Source organism: Marmota marmota, unplaced genomic scaffold (genome assembly GCF_001458135.2).
Source record: "Marmota marmota marmota unplaced genomic scaffold, marMar, whole genome shotgun sequence".
Classification (NCBI taxonomy): Eukaryota; Metazoa; Chordata; class Mammalia; order Rodentia; family Sciuridae; genus Marmota; species Marmota marmota.
This window is the reverse complement of record NW_026000249.1, coordinates 24,258,167-24,275,183: the sequence shown is the minus strand read 5'-3', so window position 1 is coordinate 24,275,183 and position 17,017 is coordinate 24,258,167. Positions and strand designations below refer to the sequence as shown.

The following is a 17,017-nucleotide window of genomic DNA, read 5'->3' as shown; positions in this document are numbered from 1 at the left end:
CAAATGAATTCCTGCCCCTGCCCCTTCTTCCCTGCCTGTGCAAATCTCTCTGTCTTAGGAAGATAATATTTTGCCTCAGAATAGACTCAATTACTTACTTAATAGAAGAATGGCCATATATCTATAGTAGCTACTGAGATCATTCTGGAAAACCACAATACTAATTCTAAAATTAATGCTGATTCTAAAAACATTACTCAGTTATTGCTTAAGTGTTTAGATTTTTCTAAACACTTTATAAGCATGTTCTCATTCAGTTCTCACAATAACCATCTACTGAAATTAATACACCTCCTGGTATGCTTCCTCTATTTAATGCATTGAGTTATCCCTTCCTCTTTATCATTAAGTTGGGTACGGTGGTGCAGGTTTGTAGCCTCTCAACTACTCAGGAGGCTTAGGCAGAAGGACTACTTGAGTCCAGGAGTTTGAGACCAGCCTGGATAACATAGTGAGACCCGCTATTCAAAACAAAATGAAACAAAAACTCTTTTTCTCATTAAAATGATTTCTTTTCTTTGAGAAATTATGACATTATTTATCAATTTTTGTATCTTTCATTACAAATGAAGTTCTATGAGGACAGGAGTTTATTGTTACCTTAGTGTCAAAAGAAAACTAGGTATATAGGGGCTGGGGTTGTGGCTCAGTGGCAGAGCACTTGCCTGTCATGCATGAAGCACTGGGTTCAATCCTTAGCACCACATAAAAATAAATAAATCAAATAAAAATGTTCTCTCAATCTATAACTAAAAAGATATTTTTAAAAAAGAACCAAAACTAGGTATATACTTATCATTCAGTAAAGATCAAATGGATAAATAAAAAAGTAAGAAAAAAAATCAACTTGATAAGAATCTTTTTCATAAATAAAGGGAATAAGATACACCAGGAGCAGGAACACAAGCTTTTTTCTTTCTCCTATAGATTCTATTAATTACCACATACTAGAAAATTTATATTGTATTGTGCTTTCATGTGTTCATTGTTTATCATTTGTTTCCCTCTCTAGACTCTAAGCTCCATAACCAGAGATCATGTTCTGATCCTTGATATAGTCTCCAGTGCTTTGAACAGTGTGTGGTACATGAAAGACATTCAGTGTATGTTTGTTGAATGAATAAGTGAATAAACGTCTCGATATTTATCCAGAATGTCCGGTTGCTAATTAATAAAATTAAAAGAAGGGCTGGGGATATATAACTCAGTTGGTAGAGTGCTTTCCTTGCATACACATGGCCCTGGGTTCAATCCTCAGCACCACAAAAAAAAAGGAAAGAGAAGGAAAGTCAAGATGAAAAAGGCTGAATTTGTGAGGAAAAAAAAAAAAGAATAAGTTGACCTAGCACAGAGCTTGATTTTCAAAGCAGCAATGAGAGGAATTATATTTTATCACTGCATTTATGTCTTGGCTCACTCAAAAACTATTTCTACCAGCACTTAAAGATATTTTACAAATAGGCACAAAACTTTACATAAATCCATAAACTTATAAAATAATACATATTTTGTTTAATAAACGTGCTTTGAGTACTATAGAAAATAATAAAATATTTAATTTTTACAAGAAATGCATATTTTCAATTTGAAATATTATTTTAACAGCACTTTAACAGCTGTTTTGTTACTGAATTTCAGTGTATTATATTTATTTGATGTCCTTCGCAAACTATTAATTTAAAATATTTGAGTTTTGTGATATTTTATGTGTACCCATACATAATAAATTTATTTTTAAATAAGACATCTAAAGCGTTGCTGGTAGAAGTTGTAACATTTTTTTAACGAATGCATAAATATTCCTTTGATTTATGCTATTACCATGGAGACAATTTATGAGTTTTTGACTAGTAAATTTATATATCAATAAAAATAAATGAATAATATTCCTGCCCTTATTGAGTAGACCTTAATAACTATCATTACTATTTGTCAAACATGGAATTTTAATTTTGTGTACAGGGTGGGGGAGAAAAAGACAAAAACACAGAAAAGAGCAGGATGGAAAGAAAAGAGAACATCTTTTCTTATTCTTTAGAAAGTCTATATATGACATATGATAGTGCTAATCACAAAAGAATATGCCCATAATAAAAATTTCTATATGATTCTACTATTACCCTTCCGCATCATCTCTGAGCCTGTTTTAAGAGTATCCATCAAACCAAATCACCAAAAACACCATCAAAACAAGAGGCTACTTTATCTGCCATACCTCGTGCACTATTTTACTACTTACAATAGAGTTATCCATATCACCATCCCATTTTACAGAAGAGGACACTAAGTAGTCCAGAAGTAAGGTTAACAAATCCAGAATTTGACCCTAGGCAGCCTAACTCCAGAATAAATGCCAGTAAACCAGTACTCTGCTGTTTCTTATGAGACCAAATGTGTATGTGGAACTTAAAAAAAAAAAAAAAAAAAAAAACACTTTATGCTCAAAGCCATTATATTAAATTGCCCCCTTCTAACATTTTATAATGATATAGAATATAAAACTATTATTCTTCACTGTTAAGTATAAAAGTATCTACATTTAAATATCTTACCAGTTATCTCTATCATCATAGAAAAGAAGGTTGGTGAAAAATGACACTGGTTTAGATGATTTGAAACTGAGGTGGCAAAACAGCTCATTATTAATTCCATTGTTGGATCCTGTGATGATTCTGCCTTTTGGAAACATCACAGAAAGAGGGTGAATCTCATCATTGTCAAGAAGCCTTGCTGAAGGAATCTGGAAATTTAGAGTTGAACTTCTGTTTAAAATGAAAAAGAAAAAAAAAATTAGCTCAAAATACCAGCGAGGAATTAGACTTAAATATGTATTGCTTTGTTTTTTAAATCATCCCAAAAATTGAAATGACAAATATTTATATTATATACTTTACTGATATGTAGCATTTTGATTGTTATATATTTGTATAATTCAATACAGTTTTTTCATTGACTCCCTATAGAAGTTTGTTTTAACATTTCCTTACTTATGGGGGATCTTAATCTTCATTTGCTTTTAATTTATTATACTTAGTATCAGAGAACATAGCCTACAAAACGTTAAGTCTAAAATTTTTGAGGCTTACCCTATAACTATAGAATCATACCCTGTCAATTTTTAAAATTGTCCATGTTTGACGTAGAAAAATGTATACTATCTAGTTGTAAAGTTTAGTACTTTATACATGGTAAAATAATGAAGCTTGTTAAGTATCTTGTTCAAATATTTTGCCTTCTAGACCCATCAATATTTGAGATATGGTTTGGAATATCCTACAATGATTAAGGTCTATTTAACTTTCACTGTTATTTAAACTCAGGGTTTATTTATTTTAAGACTATTTTAATTATGCATACAATTTTAGAATTCTGATTGCTTCTATGTGAACTGTAACTTTTATAATTCATTAGTGACTTTGATTATATTAAAAATGTGCTTATTAAAGTTCTTTGCATGTGAAATTAATACTGCTTCCCAGATGTATTTTGGTTATGACCTTATATTTTTTCCCTCATTTCCCTATAGTGTTTCTCAACTGAGGGTGGTTTTACTCCCCTTGGGGACACAAAGCAATGGGTTGAGATTTTTTTTTGCCACAATGTGGGAAAGATGCTATTGAGAAGAGACTAAACATATTGCTAAGCATTCTATAATGCACAGGATAGGGTTCCATAAAATTAAAAAAAGAATTATCCTCCCTTAAATGTCAACGGTTCTGAGGGTGAGAAATTCTGGCTTTATGTTTTTTCCTTTGTCCCTCTGCTTCATCTACACCTCTTTTAATAAGCAGTTGGGTATTTTTCTAATATACTTGAACATTACCCTTTACTCAGAGTAGTTCATTTACATTTTATTATAGTTTCTCTATTTAGAGATGTTCTATAATTTTTGGTTTAATTTTCTCCTGCTGTTTTTATTATTCTTTTTTCTCCCTTTCATTTTTAAAGTTAACTGAGGTATTGTTCATTAGTTTGTTTCTGTACTGTTTTGTTAGCTATGTACACTCTTAGTATTAGAAGATGCCCTTAAAATTTTATCCTGCAAACCTTTTTAAAATTTCTAAAAGCTTTGTTGGATTAGTTTTCAAACCAATTAATAATTGGAATATTGGAATTTCAGATAATTCCAATACCTGGATTGCTTAGGGATCTAAACCTCATGCTGGTTATTTCTGCTGAGTGTAACTTATAGTGTCAGCTATATTGGAAATTTGACCTTTTTGTAAATCCAACAGACTGAATTGTACCATACTGTCTAAATGTGACAGGCAGAAATCTGAGATAATCCCCAAGAGGCCTTCACCTTGGTGTACAAACTTTGTGTAAATTGTACCCCTTGAATGGGTATGTGACCTTTAAATACGATAGGATATCACTTCTGAGAGTAGGTAATATTATATGGCAATGGCAAAGGAAATTTCCAGGTGTAATTAAGGTTCCTAATGATTGACTTTTAGTAAATCTGACTTAATCAGGTACAATCTTAAAAGGTTTGCAGGTCAGAAACAAAGAAGTCTGATAGATGTTAGACTTTTGTCCTTGGATGAGTTAGCTAGTATGCTGTGAGTAATGGCCACATGGCTAGAACTTTAGGTTGAAATTGGAGAGCTGAGTGTTTCCAGTTAAAAAATGGCACACTAGTCTTAAAAGTACAAGGAAATTAATTCTGCCAACAACCTGATAGATCAGAGCAAGACTAGATGACACTGATGCTTTGGCCAACAGCTTGATTTCTGCTGATTAAAACATTGAATAGAGAAGTCAGCTAAGCCAACCTGGACTCCTAAACTCACAGAAAGTGGAAGATAATAAATTCATGTTGTGTGAGATATCAGGTGTTTGGTTTTTTAAAAAATCTTTATTTTGTTTATTTATTTTTATGTGGTGCTGACGATCAAACCCAGTGCCTCACATGTGTGAGGTAAATTCTCTGCCACTGAGCCATAATCCCAGCCCCTCAGATATTTTTTTTGAAGGCACCAAGTTTGTAGTAATTTGTCACAAAGGAACATAAAACTAACTTGCTGGAACTTCAAGCTTCTTATTCCATAAAGAGACATCAAAAATTTTTACAAGAAAATATAATGAGTGTTATAGATAGCTATAAAGGATTATTTTGTATTTTTAAATATTAATACACAAATATTTTAATACTTCTTTTCAACTATAAAAACAAGTGAAACATTACATATATCTCTTATATAACAGATGCAAATAAAATAGCACATAAAGATCTGATAAATTCACATTAAGAATTTACCTGAAATAGTTCTGGGGTAAAATGTTGATATCCATCCCAGTTGTTACATCCAAAGGAACAGGAGTAAAAAATATAAATGGTGGATCAAACAATAATTTTGGTGATTGTATCTCTCCAGTCAGACATAATACTCTGTAGCAAACTGGATTGTCATTTAAATACATAGGAATATTAACTGTGTATTTTATACGCTCACCTAATTTTAAAAAAAAATTAAATTGCATTAGATTTGGTCACAAGCAAAAAAAATTAAATATTGCTAAAACTTACTAAACATTAAAACATACTATGATGTATAGCTCAATGAAGCCGACCAGATTGCCCAGAAACTAGATTTTGCCTGCTGAAGAATTTAATGCCTAATGACGTATTTTTGAAAGAAAAATATTTTAAAGTGTACCTTGTCTAGAAATGGAGGACTCTCCTTAAAGTAACTTTTCTCTATTTTGGGGGAAATAAATGTACCTCGAGGAAGCACTGCAACAGGACTTCCTTTTAAAATTGTTTTCTCACTTTATTAAAACTACCCATCCCTTTACAATATGCAGGATGAAGATGAGGTCAGACTGCCATAGGAACCTAAGGCACTACTGAGAACAGGATGTGCTGAGAACAAAAGAATGTGCCTTCTCTCAGAGTTTTAAGATAGGGAGATGCTGCCATAGTAGATTGGCGAATTTCCCCTATTAGGGAAAGACAAGAAACTCCCCTGTGGCAATTTAATTGAAGGAGAGGCAGTTTGCATTTGAGAACCTGGCTCAAGATAGGAAAATGCAGGTTAGTTCCTGAGGATAGGTTCTATCACAGAAAGTGGTCAAGGTCCTTTCACACCTGAATTTCCTATGATGATAGTGTCTCAAAGAGAGAAAAAAAGTTATCTGGTGATTGAGAATTCAAGCTTATTACAACCTAAAAATGGGTTGCCAGTGTGGCCTTGCAGGATTGGGGCCATTAAGCGTATTGCCAGAGCAAAGGATGAGAATAAAATGGATGATGCAGGACCATGTTCAAAAGTGAAATTGTTTGCCAGAAACAGAAGCAATGAAGTCACTGAAATCATCAGACTCACTATTTCTCTGTATACTGGATGACTTTACTTAATCAAATAAGACCATTATTTGATCAGTCTATGATCCTCAGAAAAACAGTGGTGTCTGGAGATACAAGGGGAAGATGAATAAGAAAATAATGGGTTTCATACTAATGGTGACAAATGAGTATTAGAAACACTGAGAAAAGTAAAAGGCTGTATTTGTATCTTCAGAAAATAAAATGAGTTATATTGGACTATATGTATTTAAATATTACAACTCTGTAGGGAAAAGTTGATTTACTGTAATGAATTTAATGTTGAAAATTTTTTAAAAATATTTCCATTAGTGCTTTATAATTATACATATTAGTGGGTTCATTGTTAAATACTCATATATGCACATAATTTAATTTGTTCCAATTCATTCCTCACTACTTCCACTTCCCTCCATGCCTGTGCTACCTTGATCCCCTTCTTCTAATCTTTTGGACTTCCTTCTATTTATTTATGTCTATATTTTTATAAGTACATTATAATTATACATATAATGGGATTCACTGTGGTATATTCACACATGCACATAGCATAATGTGGTCGATTTTATTACCCAGTTCTTCCTCTTTTCCTTTCTTCCTCCCTCCTTCTCCCCTACTTCTCTACTGATCACCCTGCTATTTTTGTGAGATAAAAAAATGTTCAACATAATTAATGTTGTTTAATTATTTTGAAGAGAGGAAAAATCAAGTTAATAAATTTCAGAGTTGGGCAAAGCTTTGAGATTTACTGAATTCTGGATTTTGACAAGGCTACATTGAAATTATTATGGATTTCATTTTCTAATGAAAAGACAATGGCTGAATGGATATAAAATTTCCTATAAGAGACTCACTTCACCTTTAAGGGTATACACACAGAATGACAGTAAAAGAACAACGACAAAAAAATTTCACCTAAATGGAACCAAAAGAGAGCAGAGATGGCTATACTCATAATAGACAAATTATACACCAAGTCAAAAACTCTAAAATAAGATAAAATCACTACATTAGTAGTGGGATGAATTCATCAATAAGATATAATAACTAAAAATATGCAAACACCCAATATCAGAGCACCTAAATGTATAAGCAAATAGTAATATATGTGAAGAGAGAGACAGATTGCAATGTAATAATAGTGTGGAGAAACTTGACTTCAATATGTCATTTTCAGAATGCAATGATCATCCAGACAGAAGATCAATAAGGAAATACTGGACTAGAACTAAACTTTAGACTAAATGGACCTAATAGCCTATGTGGAATATTTCATCAAATAATAAAAATACATGTCCTTTTCAAGTATACATGGAACATTCTTCAGAATATATGTTAGACCACAAAATAAGTCTTAACAAATTTAGATAGATTGAAATCATCTCAAATGTCCTTTTCAACTAAAATGGTATAAAACTAAAAGTCAACAAAAGGAAGAATTTTGAAAAGTCCTAATATGTAGAAATTAAATCACATGCTTCAAAACAACCAATGGGTCCAAGATGGAAAAAAGGGGGGGGGGTTAAAAAGAAATCTTGAGATGAATTAGAATGGAAATAGAATATATGAAAACTTAAGTAACAGAGCAAAATCAGTTCTAAGAATGAAGTTTATATCAATAAATATGCCAAGAAATAATAAGTATCTCAAGTTAACAATCTACTGTTACAATTCAAGGAACTAGATAAAGAAGAAAAATCTAAGCCCAAAATTAGAAAATGGAAAGAACTAATGTTTCAGAGCAAAAATAAATGAAACAAAGAAGGAAAACAATATAAGAGATAAATGAATCTAAGAGTTGGGTTTTTTTAATACGATGCACAAAATTGAAAGACTAATCTAGACTATGTAATTTAACTAGACTAATTAAAAAAGAGAAGATTCAAATAAGTAAATCAGAAATGAAAGAGGAGATAGTACATTAATACTACGGAAGTACAAAGAGTCATCAGATCTTACTATGAACAATTATTGTCAATAAATTGAAAAACCTAGAAGAAATGAATCAATTCCTAGAAACCAGGCCTATCAAGACTGAATCATGCAGAAATAGAAAATCTGAACAGACCAAAAATAAATAAGGAGATTGAGTCAATAAATAAATTTTCCACTAAAGAAAAGCCCAGAACCTAATAGATTCACTGCTAAATTCTACCAAATATTTAAAGAACACACCAATCCTTCTCAAGATCATCTAAAATAATTGAAGACAAGGGAATACTTTCAAATGCATTTTATGAGACAAGCATTGCTCTGATTCCAAGGTCAGTCAAAGAAACCACAAGTAAACAAGTAAAGAAAACTACAGGTGAATCTGCCTGATAAACAGATACAAAAGTCTTCAGCAAAACACTAGCAAACTGAATGCAACAGCACATTGAAAGGATCATACATCATGACCGAACAGGATTTTTCCTTGTGATGAAAGCAATATTTCAACATATAAAAATAAAAATATGTGATACATCATGTTAACACAATGATAAAAATATGGAATCATCTCAATGATTTCAGAAACAGCATTTGACAAAATTTAACATTGACTGATTTTAAAAAAAAAATTAGGTATTAAAGGGATGTATCACTGGGCATGGTGACACATGCTTGTAATTCCAGTGACTCAGAAGGTTGAGACAGCAGGATCACAAGTTCAAGGCTAGCCTCAGGAACTTAGTAAGGCTCCAAGCAATTTAGTAAGGCCCTGTTTCAAAAGGCAGGATGCAGCTCAGGCAAAGCATCCCCAGGTTCAAGCCCCAGTACTGCCCCCTTCCAAAAAAGGAATGTATTCAACAAAAGAAAGACCAAATATGGCAAACCTATAGCTCCTCATATACCAAACTGCATAATTGAAGGGTTTAGTATGGAGATTCCTCAGAAAACTTGGAATGGATCCACCATTTGACCTAGCTATCCCATTCCTCAGTTTAAATACAAAGGACTTAAAATCAGCATACTACAGTGATGCAGCCACAATGTTTATAGCAGCTCAATTCACAATAGCTAAACTGTGGAAGCAACTTAGATGTGCTTCAATAGATGAACATATAAAGAAAATGTGGCATATATACACAATGAACTATTACTCTGTCCTAAAGAGGAATGAAATTACAGCATTTGCAGGTTTGCTTGAATCTAGAGGACATTGTTTTAGGTGAAATATTTTATGATTTTGGTCATACAGAATCTAGAAAGTCATATTCAAAGAAGCAGAGGAGAAGATGATACTCATCAGGGGCTTGCAGGTAGAGAAAATGAGAAGATAATAATCAAAGGGTTTAAACTTTCAATTATAAAATTAACAGATTTGGGGGATTTAATATACAGCATGGGTAATGGTGGCAGTGTCAGTCAATCTGTGGTAATAACTGTACAATATATATCAAATCATTTTGTTGTATACCTTGAATGTATATAATTTTTGTCAATTAAGTATCTTAAAAGACAAAAATGAGATAAAATTACATTAGTATTGGTTATTCAAATAACAAAGAACATACAAAATAGATAATCTAAACTTTTTGCAACTGTATTAAATACTTAACATATGAATAATAAATTGAAATTGTATCAAAAATATAGGAGAAAAGTACTTACTTGGACAGAAAGTTATGGTAACATTACACTTTTCATCTGGTTGCAGATGACCAGTCAGTATACTAAACTCAAATGTGCCATTTTTGAAAGGTTTATCATTATCACTAAAATCCAAAGTCCATTGTACATCTTGTTTTGAGATATTATGTAAGAGAAGATCCTGCTCACACATACACAAAAAGTTTTTGGACAAAAATAATAATATGCATTATAAAATTTAGTTCTATTATGATATCAAATGATGGGACTATGCACAAAGTAAAATGATTAAAAATTCTAATCATAGATAAAGTGTTTTCAGTGATGTTAGGCAAACAAAGAGTATGAAAATTAGTTCAGAGTGTATTTTAACAACTATGAAAAGAACACAAAAGATACAGACTGAAACAAAATAAACTGAAAAGGTAAAAACCAACTATTCTAGCTAGCAACAATAAAATTAATAAAAAATCCTCATTTACTGATTGTGAGAATGTAAAATGGTACTGCCAGTTTGGAAGACAGCTGGGCCCTTTCTTGTGATGTTAACCACACAACTACCATAAAAATCCTTTAACCCCAAGTATAAATATTTACATAAGTGACTTGAAAAATTATGTGTATACAAAAAGCTATGTGAATGTTCACAATAACTTTGTGCATAATCACCAAACACTGGAAGAAAAAAATAGAACCAGATTTCCTTCAATTAATGAATAGATAAGTAAACTGTAATATATTCACAAATTTAAAAAAATTCAGTGATAAAAAGGTAAACGATTAATTCATATGAAATGTGAGTAGATATTCAATAAACTTTTATAAGTGAAAAGTGTCAGAGCCAAATAACTACATATTTTATAATTAAATTGATCTGTCATTGTATTGAGTTTGTATGTATGCACACGCATGTGTGCTTGAAAATGAGATAGTACACATACAAATTTTTCCTGGCTTTATTTGCTTAAAAAGCCTATTATCTGTCACAGATCAGAAGCAACCAGCACATTCAATAACCAGATGTTGGTTTCTAAATATCATTCTACCACGAAAGGTTCTAGGGTGTCTTGGAGAAAATGTTGTTTGTAGAACTGAAGTAAAAGATGAGCCTGGAACATCTGGTAGTGACAGTAATTAAGAAAATGCTTAAAAATAACGATGATGGGAGCATGTCAAAGGGCTGACCTAAAAGAACACCTAATGGCCAAAGCTGGAAATTTTTTTAGCAACAAAATAAATGACATCATATTGGAGTATAACTAAAAGTATAAAGTAAATGCTATAGGTGAACTCATACCGATATGCTTAGTAATTAATTAAATAAAAGGGGGAGAGAATATTCTTTCTTACAGAAAAACTACAAATAGTATATGCTGGGGCTGGGGTTGTTGCTCAGCGGTAGAGCGCTTGCCTAGCATGTGCGAGGCCCTGGATTCAATCCTCAGAACCACATTAAAAATAAATAAATAAAGGTATTTTGTCCTACAACTAAAGAATAATTTTTTTTCAAAAAACAAATAGTGTATGATAATGCTCCTTTTCAAAACCCTCTATTCTTTATGGACTAAAACTGATCACTCACTTCCATAATTTCCATAGTACAGAGTATGAAAAGGGGAAAATACTAACTTTACAGTGGAGAAACCCAGAAGATATCACTAGTGATGAGTCATTTTGGTATCATGAACTTCTTTCATATGAATTATAAAAAGTACATTTCACCTTTGTGACATTCCCCCAAACCAATGGAAAATATGAACTCAGTATAGTCCAGTGAAAACATCAGACACACATGAAGGACCTTCTGAAAAAATTGTTAGGTAAATTTAAAAATTCTCAAGGTTATAAAAATGTATCAAGATTGAGAGCCTGTTGCATATCAGAGGACACTAAATGGAATGTGGTATCCTGGTTTAAACTCTTGAAAAGTAAAAGTACATTAGTAGTCAATTCCAGACAGACTATTCTTTAGTTAATAACATCATATTAACATTAATTTCTTAGTATGGGAAATGCTTTAGGGAAAAAGAGTGAAGGGTATATACAAATTCTGTACTGTGTACTGTCTTTGTAACATTTTGGTAAGTCTGGGAGTTATGGGCATGACTTTCATGTAGACTTATCTTTTCAATGCAATGCACCATCAAACTAAAACTATCAACCAGATTTTAAAATTAATTTTAGTTTTTCAAAATTTAAAAAGTACAAAATAATCCATACAACTGTTACTACAACAAAATATCATTCTTCTTCCTAAAGAATGATTGATTCAAAACATATAAGATAAAATGAACACATTTTAATACCAATGCCTCAAGTATTTAAGCATCTAATTAGTTCTAATATTTGTATATCTTAACCATAACAAAGCAAATTTACATATTTTCAAGAAATTTTTAATATAGGTGGGCACAAAAATCATAGCAGCCATTTGAATGCCTTATTATAGCATTCTAAAATGAGGAAAAGTTATATCTCTTAATTATTTCTATCTATAGCATGGCAAACAACAATAAAAGTATCAACTTCTATTTTCTATAATTATGAGAATGGAACTAATAGTTATCCATAGATAAACACTTATTACATTGTATATTTAGTATTGTGTTAGTTTTTCTTCATACTTTTATCAAAATGATACATAAATGTACCTTAAAAAGAGTTCAAAAATGCTTATTAAAAGTAGTTGTTCACCTCAGCGCCTTCCCATCAACAGTTCTGCAACTGATTTTAGCCAATGCTGGTTCGAGCTTTTATCTAGATAGCCTTATTCTAAATGTAATGTTGATATAGTTTCTGTTGGGTTTCTATCGCTGCTATAACATGCTGCCCCAAACATAGTGGCTTAAAGAACAGAAAATTTATTACATTACATCCCTGTAGGGTAGAAATTCAACACAATATCACTTAAGTAAGATCCAAGGTATAGAGGTTTTATGTTTGGGATTGGAGTCCCTGATGACTTCATGGCTGTGGCATGCTTGGTGCCTGGGTAAGTTTCTGTGCAAAGGCATAGGATGCCAGGTGGCTATGGTAATGCCCCCCATGCTAGACCTTAATCTTAGGCACATAACTCCTGTGAATAAAGGAACTTGCTTCCTTGATAACTACAATGTTTCACCAAGCTCCTGGAGCTGCCCACCTAACAGTAACTTCAGACAATGGACTTTCTTGAGAACTGCACAAAGATCCTAACATTGCATTTGTAACTGTGAACTCTTAACTTCAGAATAAGCAACCTTACTGATACTCTAAACAATAATGTGGTTACGATACTAATAGCTTAATATAACCTATTTGGTATAAAAAAACGTGGCCACTTGGACAAAGAGCCACTCTGTCACCTTCCCTGCCTCTGCACCTTGTCTCTGTGTCTCTCTTTATTATTATTCCTTATACCAAGGTGTTGGCAGGAACTGTTTTCCTTTCTGAAAACTCTGGGTAAGAGTCCCTTTCATTGCCTTTTTCAGTTTCTAGAGGCCAGCTGCATTCCTTGGCTGGTGGCCTCCTTCTGTCTTCAAAGCCTGCAACATAGCAAATCTTTCTGACCCTTCCTCTGTTGTCACATTCCCCTCTGATACAGTCAGAAAAGGTTCAGTACTTTTAACCACTCAAATGATTAGAATGGAATCGCCGAGATAATCCAAGACAATGTCCACTTCTCAGCGTCCTTAAAACACATCATCAAAGCATCTTTTGCAATGTAAGCTAATGTACTTGTGAATTCTGGATAGTAGGATTTAATCATGTTTGAGAGCCATTATTCTGTCTGCCATGTGGCTATTTCATGATGTATCAGCTTCAGATTATTGTCTCTTGACTGCCCCAAGAAAGACAAGTATTTAGTCCATTTATACTACATCCAGTCTTGTCCTCACTTCCTATTTTTTTGGATATTTATATTATTTTTTGGATATTTATATTATTTTAATTTTTCTATTAGTCAACTAATAGTTTTAAGCAATACATTTATATCTCTAGTTCTTTTCCTGTCAACTTTTGATACTATCCTTTAATTACTCACTGTGTAAAATGAGCTTTACTACTCCTTCCAGGATTTCCCAACTTTTCCATCCACTTAACTTTCACATATGTATTGATGCATGCCATTTCACATATGACAAGTTATAAATGATAATATTTTAATTCTGTTCCATAAACATATTAAGTTTTCTCTGTATATATTGTGTGGTCTGTGCAAATATCATTCATAGGGAATACAAGTAGTATATTAAAGTCACATTTTCTTCCCCCTGGGGCCAGTGTGACCCCTTTGCCTCTTAAAGAGAAGGATGTTGGGATCTAGATCTTTTTTTTCTTACAGAACAAAGTTTTAATGATATGAAATAATCTCACATGTAATAAGGGATTTTCAATATCTGAAATTAAATTAATTTCACTTCACTAAAATTTCCTTTCTAGTGCTACATACAAGAGGTGGTTTGTATGCTCAAAATTCTATTAGAAAAAGTCTTATTGACTTTTTTTGTAAACATTTTTCTTTATAGATGGACACAATGATTTTATTTTATTTATTTATTTTTATGTGGTGCTGAGGCTTGAACCCAGTGCCACACATATGCTAGGCAAGTGTTCTACCACTGAACTACAACCCCAGCCCTATTATTGACATTTTAGGCCCTAAAAAATCACATTTTAATTGCCAAAGATACTGATCTCTAACTATAATTTCATATAGAATTCTGCTATTTTTTACAGATATAACATTAAATATTTTCTCCGTATACCTCTTCAGCACTACAGAAGTTCATAAATGGTAATAGGAATAATAATGTATTAGGAAAAAAGGGTAACTCAAATACAAATGCCTATGACATGTATGTACATGCTCTTCTTTCTTATAGGCTCCTATTTTAGAAGAAAGGCAGAGAGATTCAGTAAGCAAAAAGAGTCGATCAATGTACAAATTATTTTATACCTCAATTTTTCACTTTTATTATTGCTACTTGACAATTTTTCTTATATGTATGGAATATAGTTCACATTAATTTAAATCATAGCTCCCATTTTATTAAGAAAATAATTAAATTTTATTCAAATATTTTGAATATTCTTATTAAATATATTCGTCTATTTATAAGGTATTTATAAGATACATAGCTTTATATGTGACTATATGCTTTGAAAATTACTTTGAAAAATTATACAAGCACACACTACACACATATATACCCTTTTTAAAAGTGCCAGTATTCTTGCTCCAAATAGCATAAATATTAGGGAAAATATTGCTCATAGGGAATATTTCAAATCATTCAAAATCCATTTAGTAAACTAAAAATCATAATTAAAAAACCATAATTATAAAACAATTATAAACTGTATAGATTCTCTATACATACCTGAGTTTTATTGACCATTTTATTAGCCTCCATCTCATGTAAAGGAATGTGAAATACAAACTCAGTACTGGATAAATTCAATGGTGCTTGTAATACTTTGAAAGAAAAGTAAATATTCTGATAAGGTATTAATAGATATAAGCTCATAGGCACTTAGTATATTTATCTACATGAAACATTGAGAAAATAAGGCTTGCTTCTGTGATTACATTTCTAGCTAGGAAATAAAATTATGTTTAAAAATATTTCAAAAATATCCTGCTTTTCATACTTACAACATTCAACTTTATGAATTTAATAATCAATTACCATTAAATGTTATCAATGAGATGATAAAAAGTATGCAATATACTTAATATTGAGCTATACAGTTAAAGTATGCAATATACTTAATATTGAGTATACAGTTAAAATGATACCCATAGTAAAGTTTGATCAATGACAAAATGAGGAGAAATGAAGAAAAAATCACTGGAATTCAGGACAATATATAGATGGCATATCATATAATATTTCCTAGATAAAACAAGAAAGTGCTAAGAGTAAATGGCTTATTCTATAGAAAATTAGGAATGGGTAGCTATAAAAATACTGAAATGTCTTAGAAGTTATTGTTACCTGCTAGAAAAACCTATACTTTTTGAAAAGTATAGCTGAGACATTTGAATTTTTAATAGAAACTAAAAGATCTCATAAGCAATTAGGAAAACAAGTGTATAAAATGCATTAATTTATGATCCTGAACATGTATGCATCTCACACATGCTTTATTACATCACTGGAATTAATGGATATTTTGCAGGGAGCTTAGGATCTGTGGGATAACAGAAATTTGTAGATCGTGGTCACCATTGTATCATACACAATATCTGTCATGAGAAATTATGGAAAAGATAACATTATGACAGAAATACAAAAAGTAGTACATATAATATGGCCTTTGTAAATACAAACTGGCAATAGGGGATAGACAGAAAAAAATAGGGTGTTTATATCTTTAAAAAGTGGGCATTGTTTTGGCATGTTACTTCACCAGTTAGAAAGTCTTATTTCATTTAAACAAAGAAGTTATATTCTCCCTAGAATAGATTATTAGAGAAGCATGTTCTGGAGAAACTGAGCCATCAGGTGACTCACCAACTAACACTTCAGACCACCCTACTCCCTCACATTAAAAACGTTCATTGGTATCCTGACTGCTAGATACAGTATTTGGTGCCAAAGCTAGCCTTTTGAGAGTCACTAATAAGCATGAAAGAACAGGTAAAGGTCAACAGAAATAAAAGGAACTACTCAACATGAAAAAAAAAGGCATAAAGGAAAAATAAATCCACTAAAAATACAAACAATGTAATCAACAGAAGAGAATGTCAAAGAAATAATCATAAAATAGTAATAAAAGGAACTGTTTATACACACACACACACACACACACACACACACACCAGCAAGGCAAGGAATGATCCAAAAATATTAAGAACTCTTGGTAATTTAAAATTGCTAAAGACCATTAAAAATGGGGACAAACAGAAATTCATATTTCTCAAACCTCTAACATTTAAAACAATGCTAGAAACCAAGGGGGAAAGATAGCTAGATTTAACATCAAATTAATAAAAAGATCTATTGAAAAGATGAATGAAACTAAAGGCAAAAACCAATCTTGTGAAACAGTCACATAAAAAATGAAAAAGCCAATATAATGAATGAGGAACTCATGATGAGTGATAACCTACCTAATTTAGACAGCAAA

At 31.7% G+C, this 17,017-nt stretch overlaps 1 protein-coding gene across 1 annotated transcript in view; it reads right to left on the bottom strand.

The window, feature by feature from the left end:
• Positions 1-17,017, bottom strand: part of Cfap47 (cilia and flagella associated protein 47) — a 424,564-nt gene that overhangs the window by 328,190 nt on the left and 79,357 nt on the right. Inside the window, exons 22-25 of the mRNA XM_048796386.1 lie at positions 15,265-15,359; positions 9,923-10,082; positions 5,261-5,456; positions 2,553-2,762 (exon numbers count right to left, since the gene is read on the bottom strand). Of these exons, the coding sequence (XP_048652343.1) occupies positions 2,553-2,762; positions 5,261-5,456; positions 9,923-10,082; positions 15,265-15,359 (661 nt within the window). The remainder of the gene's footprint in view (positions 1-2,552; positions 2,763-5,260; positions 5,457-9,922; positions 10,083-15,264; positions 15,360-17,017) is intronic.